Source organism: Nelumbo nucifera, chromosome 3 (assembly GCF_055504915.1).
Source record: "Nelumbo nucifera cultivar China Antique chromosome 3, China Antique-T2T, whole genome shotgun sequence".
Taxonomy (NCBI): Eukaryota; Viridiplantae; Streptophyta; class Magnoliopsida; order Proteales; family Nelumbonaceae; genus Nelumbo; species Nelumbo nucifera.
In genome coordinates this window covers 34,642,339-34,654,396 of record NC_142651.1, presented here as the reverse complement: position 1 = coordinate 34,654,396, position 12,058 = coordinate 34,642,339, and the positions used below count along the sequence as shown (strand labels likewise).

Below are 12,058 nucleotides of genomic sequence, written 5' to 3'. Positions count from 1 at the left end.
TTTGGGATGCTTGTAACAGTTTCCTTTCCTCATGAAAGTTTATTCACTTAAAAAAATGCAAAAGTAATAGTAAGAGATGGGAAAATGGAGATTTACTATGCTCACAGCCTCGCATATGGAGAGAAGGAAACCAAGTAGTGGAATAGTGGATTGGTTGGAGCATCAAGGTTAATACTGGTTATTATCATTTATTTTCTGTTTAGGCTCCCTACAAGGGCAGAAAAAAATAAGTTCTCAAATTGAAATGTTTCAGCCATATTTTCACCACTTTTATGAAAAAAAAAAAAGTTGTCTGCCCCTTGTACATCAAAATAGGCACAGCACTACTTTGAATTTCAATTAGATATTTTAGCACTGTGTGATCAACCACTACAATGCACTTCTGCACCTCCCTCTCCTTTTTCTTTTCAAACTTCATTTTATTTCTTTACTGTCCTTTCTGCATACTTTTTTCCTTTTTTATTATTGAAATTGCAATTTATTAGAGGATAGTGTCATATCTAGCATTTACATAGAAGTTGAACAAAAGCATCCAACAAACGGTAGTTTGAAGTAATAGATCAAAAAGATGAAGTAAGGGACTCTTGTTTTGATTGTGTATACAATACATTTTATTTTGAATACACAAAAAAGAATTTCAGATTGCAGTTGCTAATTCAATGGCAAATCAAACTAAACAAAGCCAAGAAGGAAAAAATGAAATAAAAAGAAATGAATAAAAGAAGATTGAATTCTGATACACGAACAGCATACAAGATGAATACCTGAACAGTTAACTCTTCCCAAAGTATTTACACTAAATTTATTCTGAAGGAGAAAAAATAATTTTCTTGGTAAAGAATTTGAAAAGAACAAATAAGAAAGAAGAGACAACAGAACTTTTCACCTTCATGAACTTGAGTGCAGAAGGGATGCTTTGGCAAGAACCAAATTGATGCTGATGTAGCAGAGAGATGATAAAAGTAATTTTGTTTTAAGTGAAAAACAAAGCCTCCAAATATTCATCTATATAAGCTAGGCATGGCCAATGATCAGTTCTAATTCGAACTAATGTTGATATATCACATACCTCCATCTGAAAAAGAAGATGGAATCTTGGTGGGAGAAATATGAGAATGAGAATATGTCCCATGTCTCTCTTACTAATGCTGAAATGATTTTCTCTGCCACTTTCACCAACATACTCAAGCTGAAGTGGACCACCATTAAAATCAGTTGCTGAGGTAGTATCAAGGACAGAATCTAGTGTCTCATCTTTCCAGATGATATCCCCGATGACCCCACCATCCTTCATCCTATTGATGAGAGGTCTCCCAGTCACACTTACAATAAAGGGTGCCAAGTGGCGCTCAACAGCTGGAATAAGAGACCCTGAGGGAACTTCCAGTAGCTTGACTGACTGAGTTCCACTGATAGCTGCAGAGCATTTGCCTCCTCTCAAAGGAAATGTCTCCCGTCCAATGTTTGATGAGTTACCACATGCCTCCCACAAAGCAACAAACAAGTCTGAGTAATAGCAAGGAACTTCATCTTCTGGGATGTCAGATGGAACATTAGCCTTGAGAAACATATCCTCAATGCCCACTGAGATGCTTTGAAGATGACCATGGATGATTTGTCCACTCTCTGCATTTGCTTCAATGGAAACATCCACTAGACCAGGCATTGGTTCTCGAGGCTCCAATTCAACCACCACTGGGACTCTGAAGTTTTCCTCCTCTTGAGATTGAGATTCATTTTCCACCAGAACAATATCAAGACAATCCCTTTTCTCTGAAGTATGATCTTTTCTGAGAGATTCACCAAGAAGAAAAGGTATGTGGCACGATGGAATAGACCCATACGGTGAAGAAGATGAAAATGTGAGTACAGTCGCATATATGGCTGGCATAGCCAATGCATCCACTCCATCCAAATTAGTAGCAGGTAAACCCCATATGCGATTGAAGGGCTCAGCTTCAAATCTAATAATACAAGGTATTCTAATTTTGATTCCTGGCATGTGTCGAAAATCAGGGATGCATGAAAAGTGCCTCCGTAATATCACCAAAATCTCTGAAACTTTTGTATCCATCACACGCAATGGCTCCGGTGACTGGCGATTTCTTTCAGTATTTGAAACAATCTGGACATCAGAACTGCCTTCAGGTTCTGTTTCCACATCTACAGGGGCTTCACTGTCTCCAATGCCCTCCAAGTAGCTGGTTCCTTCATCACCAACACTGAATGTAGGTAGAGACAAGGACCATGATTGTTTGACAAGCAATGGAATCACCCTCTCAAGGTAGATATAGGATGACAGATTCCTAGATTTCCTAAGATCATCATATGGCTGAGGAAATTCAGCATGGAGAAATGAACTACCAGGTTGTGATGGTGAAATACTAGGAAGTTGTTCCCCAAGGTTTAGTATGTCCCTAAGCTTCTTTCCTGGTATGCATACGAGCATCCGCAAGTAGATCCTGAAAACGTAAGAATTTCATGAGGGAAATAAAGTTCTCATGTAAAAAGTTTTAAATCTCTTTCATTCCTATAATCATTCTTAGGCATTCTTTTTTTTTCTTGTCCCCTTCTATATATTATTTATCACATTTTTATTTATTTTAAAATGGAAAATTTATTAATTTATGAAAAAGAGTTAAGAACAAATAAATGTGCCAAGCATCCTTATCAAGTGTTAGGCTAGCCCGAGCTACTTAACCCTTGTTTTCTGTTGTTTCATTTTTCAAATAAGTTGGGCATATAAGCTAGGAAACTACACCTCAAAGTTGAGAACGATGAGAGAAATACTGGGAAAGAGAGGAATTTATTGGCCCATGACCCAACTACTGACCTGCCCAAGTTGCATAGTTTAACCCGCTCATCAAATAGATGACCTTGGGTTGGGAGTATCTTGAATCCCCTTGGTAATCTGGCAAACACATTCACTCTTCTCCAGGTGTACATTATTTTTAGGGCTGCAAGTCAGGTTGCCTGACTTGAAGAATTTCAACTACATTGGGCTCAGATTCAGGCTAGGGCCTTTTGAAGTTTAGACAATGCCCTCAATAAAATTTTTCAAAGTTATTGGTCAAAAAAAAAAAAGTTTAGACAATGCCCAACCCAACCTGACCCAAGTTGCACCCTTAATTAATTTCCAGGAAAAAAAAACTATTTTTCACTTGACTATGTTTAGTCATGAAATTTTCCCTGGGTATGGTAGTAGTCAAACCAAAATGAGAAGTAAAGATGCAGTACAGCAATAATTTATTAGTGATAAATAGAGCAACTACCTTGCATTGTCCCGAATCTCTAGATCAGGAAAGTACAGGCAAGTGAATGCCAGAAGGTGGGTAAGTGTAAAGAAAACTCTGGAGCTATTATGATGCATGAGCATTGTCCGACAAATACCAAGAACTTTACTTCCCAGAGACCATGACTTCATTCCTGTATCTGGTCCATGTTTCTCCACTAGAGCAACTACAAATGAAGTAAGTAACTCTAACAATCCATGAGGAGGTATGGTATCATTCTCAGCAATCCTATTGAAAATTGGGAAGTAAGAAGCCAACTGGTAGTCCTTTATGACCTTTGGAAGCATATGCTCATCAAATGTCTGGAGCAGGCGCTCCCCCAACCAACAATGTGAGTGACAGCCCAACAAACGGTCAATGAAAGCAACGATTACTGGAACGAGTCTTCGGAACTCTAATGCCATGTTCACTAGCATCCTCTGCATCATTTGAAATTTTAAACAACCTCATTAGCAATAATCCTCTTTAGAGTAGCAAATATACAAGAAGAAAATAAGAAGTATGCATTCTTTTTTCTTTTTTTTTATAAGTTGAACAACAAGTATACATGTACCATTGCAAATCAACATTATAACAATGATATCAAAGATATCCTCTTGGCACACTACAAGGATAATACATTGGTACTTCTTTTTCATATTTCTCTGTTTACTTTCTTCTGACAAATCAAGGTCAAATCGTGTCAAGAAAAAGGCAAAAGGGCATATGACTGTATGCTAAGAACAACATATCTAAGACAGCACAAAAACCACGGTGAGATGAAGCACAAGGAATTAGCTATCCTTTGATGAATCCAGCAGTGGATGTAAACAGCCAATCATCACAGCAGCAAGGTTAAAACCAAATGTTTAACAATATCCTGTTGATAACTCAGAACAAGTATTACCTCTAAACATGGCACAGGGGTTGAAATAATATGTGATCTGTTACTGTTTGATAAAATAAACAAATATAAAAGGAGAGGAAGAAAGACAAGAGAAACAGCAAGGCTAAAGAAAAACCTGGCATGGAGAAGAGAAGAGAAGAGAGAATAACTTACTCTTCTCTCATAACCAGAATTTTATTTATATGTTTCTTAAGAAAAACAGAAAGGACTAAACTACCCTCTTTTAGCAAAACTTAAGTAGATGGACAATATTACCCTGCTGCCTACTCTAATACAAAATTGGATACTGTAGAGACCTTTATGGGGTTCGGTTTTGTTCTCACTGCAAACGTGAGGGTCCAATTGAAATGTGCAGATTATTGAATAACAAGACAGCTGGTTATGCTAATCAGAGTACACATAATGACAGTTCAGCTACACAGGATGGTAGTATGACAGGGCAGACATCTACACCCACTACTCCACCAGAAAGTAATAGTAGTATATTTACCAAAAAGGAATACATGAGACTTGTCTCACCTTCACAGGATTCCACTTCCACTGCCACACTAGATCAGATAGGTAGCTCATCCTGCTGCTTATCTACCAGCTCTCCAAGGGTCACTGACTATGGAGCCTCCAATCATATGAAAGGCACCCAAACTATTTTTACTCAGTTTCATTCTGTTTCTAACCCTTCACAGCATGTAAGCCTAACTAATGGATCTTCTTCTGTTGCTTCTGGCATTGGTACTGTTAAACCTACATCCCATCTTTTTTTATTTGCCCGTCTCTTATGTTCCCCAATTTCCTTTTAATCTCATGTTAGTTAGTAAATTAACTAAGTCTCTTAATTTCCTGTTACATTTTACCCTATTCATTGTGTGTTTCAGGACTTAATGACAAGAAAGCAGATTGGTGATGGACATGAACTAGGCAGTCTATATTACCTGGATGGTAGTGGTGATAGAAGTTTAGCCTTGTTGTCTTCTTCAATAGATTCTTGGCTTCAGTTACATTACCACCTTGGACATCCTTTTCTCTAGAATATGCATCTTTTGCTTCCATCTCTTAAGTCTCAGTCTAGTCTTCAATGTGAAGTTTGTTAACTAAGTAAACACCATTGGGTTTCCATTCCTTCTAGAACGCATGAGATGTATGTCAAGTCCCTTTGAATTAGTCCGTTCTCTGTCTGGGGCCATGTCTTATTGTTTCTTATTTGGGGTTTTGGTATTTTGTTAAATTTGTAGTTGATCATTCTAGAGCAATTATATTTGATGAAAAGATGAGTCTGAACTGTTTTCTATTTTTTTATGGTAAAGAATTGTTTTCTAGATTTCAATCTTTTATTATGAAAATAAACACACAATTTAATACCATTGTTCGTCCTTTGCAATCTAATAATGCAAAAGAATACTTATCTTCTACAGTGTTTTAAAAGCGCAAGGCACAAAAAAAGTGCAGAGGGTATTTTGCACCCAAGGCACAAGGCGATAAAATTCAAAAAATGTAAAAATCAAAATAAATTAAGAAAACATTAAAAATAATATTTAATTAAAATGCAAATTTTAATTTTAAACTAAATATTTTAACAAGCCTATTATTCAAATTAAAATGCATAACCATAACATATAAAACATATTCAAAGTGAAAATGCAAACAATAAAAGAATTAAGAATCACAAAACCTTTTTTTCTGTAGGAATTAAGAATTTAAGACCCTAACATTGATTTGTTTAGGCTTGCCTCAACAGGCTTGATCAGGGGTCTGGGGATGGAGTCCCCGGCCCAGCCATTGTACTTCAAAAAAACACAAAAAAGCGGAAGAATTAACAAAGGGGCACACCTGAGCTGAGGCACAAAGTGCACCAGGCATACACCTAGGCACACTAGATATGCACCTGTTCAAAGGGGCTGCCCCTAGGCCTAGGCAAGGTGCAGACCCTAAAATGCACGTCACCTGTGGGCCTAGGGTGCGCCTTTTAAATCATTTGTAGTGATTATGGAAGTTACCAAGGCTCTTCTCCTTCATATGTCAATCCCAAAACCCTATCGGAATGATGCTCTCACTGCTTGCTTTCTGATAAACAGGATGCCGTCATCTGTTCTTGGTGGAAAAATTCCCTATAAAGTTCTTTTTCCTAATAGTCCTCTCTTTTCTCTTACTCCTCGGCTCCTCGCACTTTTGGTTGTGTTTGTTTTGCCCATCAATTTGATTCCAAACTAGATAAACTTGGCCTTTGTGCTATTAAATGTGCCTTTCTTGGTTATTCCCAGACTCAAAGGATATAAATGTTACAGTTCTATTACACATCACCATTATATCTCTATTGATGTCACCATTTTTGAGTCCACTCCTTATTTCTCTTCTTCTTCTTCTTCCAGTTCTTCTAATATCTCACTTCCTATACCAGTTCTATCTCCTAAGCCACTTATGAGTTATGACACAGGTTTACACTGGACGGCTTCCTGCTCACATTCAGCCATAAATTGCTGAGACATCTGATAATTCTAGAGCTACATCCAACCTTAATATTACTCTAGGAAAGGGTAAGCATTCTTGTACTATGCATCCTATCAGCAATCTTGTTTCTTACTTTGTCTCCTCCAGTCCATTCCCTTTATTTCAGCCTTATCTGCCATATCTATCCCTAAGTCTGTACAAGAGGCTATGTCTAACTCTGGATAGAGGGCAGCTATGAACAAGGAGATTTCCACCCTACATCTTAATGATACTTGGGAGTTAGTACCTCTTGCACCTGGTACGAAATTTGTTAGGTGTCGATGTTTTTTTTTTCCATCAGCAACTAAAAGAAGATTTCATTAAATAAAGAAAAGAGGTACAAGTTTATGAGTATATACCATCAAGTATTTACCTGATGGCCTGATGGTCCTATTGAGAGACTTAAGGCTCACCTTGTTGCAAAGGAGTTTACCCAAATATATGATGTTGACTTTGCTGACACTTTTTCACCTGTTACTAAGATACCATCAGTTAGGGTTACTATATCTCTTGCTGCAGCTTTTCATTGGCCACTTTATCAATTAGATGTGATGAATGTCTTTCTGTATGGTGATTTTCATAGGTGTATATGGAGCAACCTCTTGGGTTTATTGCAGATCACTTCTTACTGATGCAATAAGTGATATTTTATGCATATTGCCAAATAACCTCTTTATGATAACAGCCGAAGTGGCTTAGCTAAAAAGCTTATTACTTTTCTTTTAGTAAATAAGTTTTTAAGGAGGTTCTGGGCTCCTTAGTGGCTGAAATTGAAGTTGGGTAATTAACTATAGCCTTGAATATTTTACTGTTTAACTGTTTTATCCACTAAAATAGAAAATATTGTTTAACTGTTTTTTTAGTGTTAAAAGAAACCAAGTAATTCAAGTAGAAAAGATAATTCTGTTTCTAACCCACGTTTTGCATCCTTCTCCACTCTTCTTAAAGCAATTATTTCACACAATAAAAGAATAAAACTAAAAATAACAATCTAAATGTACCTGTAACCTGTGAAAGATGGTAGACTCCATCAGAACCCTAATGGTCGAAGAATCACAAATAGAATGAGGGGTGGCGCCTATCAAGAACTTATGGAAGGTACGGAATGCCACTGCAGTTTCTGTGCTCCATGGGGGCAACCATTTGAATGCGGAAACAGAGACATGACCGTCTTCAAAGAGTTTCACCACAGAAACTTCAGTGTTCACTTCTTCACTTAAAACACCACTGGGATTTTCGGTCCTCGAGAGGTCAAGACAAATGGCACAGTAGGCAAGGATATCTAGCTTCAACGCTTTCAGCGCAAGTGGATCAAATACAGTGGGGTAAAAGCTCAATACCATATTGAAAATGGGATTTTTCTTTGTTAGTTCTCTCCTCTGTGTCAAACCAACAAAACCCAACAACCAGTGGATAGCAAGTAAGCGGAAAACCAGATGATGTTGAACTTCCCTTGAAATTAGCATCAGACGCCGCGCAATCTCAGCCTCTTGTCCATCAAATGCATCTGAGAAACGCGAATATAGCATGAGAACAACATGGCATAGGATAGGATCATACGAGTAAAGCAGGCCAGAGAATTGCACCTTCAACAGAGATGCCTGCAACTCCAGAGCCACTGCAACGCGCATTAGCATTGACATGAATTCTATCATTCCACAGGGGGTTAGAATCTGGGGCCTTTCCAGCAAGAAAGCCATCACTTTCCGAAGCTCCCTGATATTCGAAACTGAAAGCTCCTTATTCAAACCTGAACTTGAACCTGCTTCCCCTGTCGCAAGGAGTGAATGTGGAACATTGAAAGGCACCAGAGGAACTGATGTGGTGAGAATCGAAACATTCGTTTTTGAGATCACGAGATCGTGGATCACAGACGTTAACAATAGAATGTAGCTCTGTGAAGCATGAGTCCTCTCGCTCTGACACAAGCTCCACAAATGACCGGCAATCTCAGCAAGCAAACAAGGGTAGTTTCTCTCTAATTCCCTCAAGCACACACAGGCAATTGCTCTGGTCTGCCGATCCAAGCCGTGGTTCGGCCTATTAATAACCGTCAAGAGCAATTCGGTCAAGCTCTCGACATGCCGAATTGCACTCTTGAATCCATCAATGGTGATAACAACCGATGTAACCGAAATCATCATCTGTTCCTTAAGGGAATACGTCACTGAGATTCCATCCATGGGTGCTTGAACTACAGCACGAAGAGCTTCGATTAATCGGCCCAAAGCCTCTTCGACCTCGAATTCTCTAATCAAGACGTCTGCGAACTCTTCGAGGAAAACAATGAGCTGGAGCTTGAGCGGGAAATCCTTTCTGAGAATGGAGGAGAGAGAGACTTCGAGAAGGGCAAGACCTGAGTACTGTGAGAGCCATCTTTCTCGACGAGGGGCTCCAGATTGGAAATCGTCGATCAGAACCTCCCATTCCTGTGTTGAGAGCTGCTTTAATGGCTTCTCCATCTATATATAAAACCCTAGAAAGCTATCAATGCGCTAATTTTACTGGGAATATAAGAACTGAACCAGAGAAAGAAACTCTTGAAAGAAAACAAAGTAGGCATGTAGGGAAACAAAGTAGGCATGTAGGAAAGCCGCGGAGGTAGCGCCGGAACAAAGAACCAAAAACTGAAAAACTTCAGAGAGAGAGAGAGAGAGAGAGAGAAAGAGAGAGAGATCTGGGCGTCGGTCTGGGAGATCAATTCTAGTGATTCCATGAAATCTGGCTCAATTTGGAAGGCTCTTAGAGCTGCTAGATTGGAATAAGTAGTGGGACCCCATAGTATTTTTCGATAAATGACAGAATTCCACCTTGTACTTTGGGAGTAGTCACATCTTAAACCCCGAAGTTTCATTTGCGACAGCCCTTATTTTTTGTCGCGTCTACTCTGCGCCAGCCCTTAGCTCTGTTAGTTAACTTTCTCAAAATGACTCTACCTACCCCCCTGGACACCTCAAGGCTCAACCTATGGGTGAAGGCAAAGACTCGATCCTAGGCCTCTCCTTCGCAGGTTAATTGGCACCTTCCACAAAATGTTTTTATGAGATTGCTACGTGCATTTTTAAACATTTCTAAAATTAGGATTCATTGTTTGTGGTTGAATTGGAATCACCTATTCCCTACTCCCATTTGGTTTGGACTTCAATTGGAATCGGATTCTAATTGTTGTTAATTGGTTCAACCGGAAGCTAGAATTTGAATTCGCCGAAATTTCCAATTTTGCCTCTGTTCAAGTGGTAATGACAAAGAGGAGAATAAGACGAAGAATAAGGGAGAAAGGATTGGAGAAGAAATAAGAGGAACGGATTTGCTTTGTTCGGTTGTTGTCACAATGGTGGCAATGGGAGGTGAAGAAGTGGAAGAGGGGAAGAAAGAGGGTGGATCTACTAGATTCAAGTGGGTAGAGATTTGGAAGAAGAAGGGGAGGAAAAGAAAATAAATTATATGGGAATAAGAATAAGAGGAATCTACCAATACCGACCATCAAAATATTAGTAGTGGCGGTGGCAACACATATGAGGAGGGAAAAGGGGGTGAATAAGAGAGATAGGGGGGATGAAGAAGAAGAGCAATAGGAAGAATATATGAGAGAGGGGAAAACGGCCAGTTGACGATTAGTCTTACCTTGCCAGAGATGGTAGTTGTCGACAGCTACCTTGGATGAACGTACAAGGACTTGTGGTCCATAGACCTGTTCATGGGCCAAGCTCAGGCTTGGCTTTTGCCAAAATTTGAATGGGGCCTGGCCCGAAGCCCGACACAATGTAAGTTAAGCCCATGAACAGGCCTGGTGGTCGAGTAGGGCACTATAATGAGAGGAGAGGTTGGAATGGGAATCACATCCCCAATTGGGTGGAAATAGCCATTTCTACGTGTGGAAATCCCATTACACCTGGAATGGGAATGGGAAACCCATTCCGATCAACTAAGGCCATGTTTGGTTCACTGCTCTATGCCTCATTCTTTTAATTCTTGTTCATTATGGGCAAGATTGAGCAATAACGAATAACATTAGAGTGTTTGGTTACAAAATTCTTACCATGGGTCACATTCTTTTTATAATGAAAAATAAGTCCATAGCACAAAAATTGAAGTAGCCTACAGCATGAAAAATAATCATGCCCCATCTTGTTTGTTTTCATTCTTTGAGGAAACTCTGTCTACAAACCGTTACCATAGATGTTTACTATCATACTACTACGGATGTACTTTTACGAAAGCACTCTTACAAAAGTACTTCTACACAAAATCGCTTTTACAAAGGCACTTTTATAAAAAGCATTTTTGTAAAACCACTTTTGTGAAAGTACTTTTATCAACATATTTGTATGAAATTACTTTTACAAAAGTACTCTTACATAGGACACTTGTCGATCTGAAAATAATTCATTTTTAGGAAAAGAAAGTGTTTGGTTCATAGCAATATTTTCTCATTCTATCTATTTTTACCCATTATTGTCCATTTTAGAATTTCATGTAAGAATGATAATTGAACAAACATGGCCTAAGTGGTTGGAATTGGAATGGACTATTCTTATTCCGATTCTAGGTGCCTATCATTTGTATGAAATGAATTTTGTAGAAATTTTGATAAAATACAAAAAAAAAGTCATAAAATAAAAAAAAAACATGGCCAATTGTATGAAGTATATAAAATACAACATATGATTTGAAAAAAAAAGAAAAAGAAAACAAAATACAAATATATATATATACAAATAAGGAAAAAAATAAAATATAAATCATTTAAGTTTGTAATGAAGTGAAAACAAAATCAACAAAACATAAACTTAGAGGTTGGGACCTACCCTACAGGGGTTGGTTCCAGGTTTTTGGAGCAGGAACTTACCTTGTGAATGTTAGTTCCAAGGTCAGTTGTGGCCTTGGCGATTTTGGAGTCAATTATAGGGTTTATGCATGGAACTTGTTCTTCATTTACTTCCCATTCAAAATAAAAAAAGAAAGAAAGAAACATGTTTTTTAAAAACTTGATTTTTAATAAACATAATACATAGTTTAAAACTTATATTATCTTTATTGATTAAAATGATAAATTTAATATATAGATTATCATAATATATTAATATATAGTTGAAAAATATCGTTAAATTTTAAATTTTGTAAATATTACATTTTACATTATTTATTATACACATTCAAATATTAAAATGAAAACAAGACCAAATCACTTAAGTAACTCAATGGTCAAGTGAGACTGTGGCATTTGTAACCATGAGTGTTGGGGTTTAAATCTTTGCATCCTTAAGAGTATTTTGGGGTTTATTTCAAGTCAAGTTTAGTTCGATGACTTGTTCGACCAATGTTGGTTCCACCAAGGCCAACCAAGACTAGTTCATCAAACCGGTTCTATAGGATTAACCCCTAAACCATAAAACTA

At 37.9% G+C, this 12,058-nt stretch overlaps 1 protein-coding gene across 1 annotated transcript; it reads right to left on the bottom strand.

Annotated features, from left to right (window-relative positions):
- Window positions 1-533: 533 nt before the first annotated feature.
- On the bottom strand, window positions 534-9,311 carry LOC104592558 (AP-5 complex subunit beta-like protein). Its single transcript, XM_010251996.3, has 3 exons — window positions 7,662-9,311; window positions 3,273-3,712; window positions 534-2,462 (listed from the first exon to the last, which is right to left on the bottom strand). The coding sequence occupies exons 1-3, from the start codon at window positions 9,120-9,122 to the stop codon at window positions 974-976; spliced, it is 3,390 nt and encodes a 1,129-aa protein (XP_010250298.1). The 5' UTR covers window positions 9,123-9,311; the 3' UTR covers window positions 534-973.
- Window positions 9,312-12,058: the final 2,747 nt, after the last annotated feature.

Bases quoted from the DNA above. Each gene is read 5' to 3' on its own strand.
- LOC104592558 (XM_010251996.3), bottom strand. From the start codon at position 9,122: ATGGAGAAGCCATTAAAGCAGCTCTCAACACAGGAATGGGAGGTTCTG. The intron at 3,713-7,661 runs GTACATTTAGAT...CAAATGATGCAG, and splicing joins CCATCTTTCACAGGTTACAG to AGGATGCTAGTGAACATGGC. The intron at 2,463-3,272 runs GTAGTTGCTCTA...TTACGTTTTCAG, and splicing joins GAGATTCGGGACAATGCAAG to GATCTACTTGCGGATGCTCG.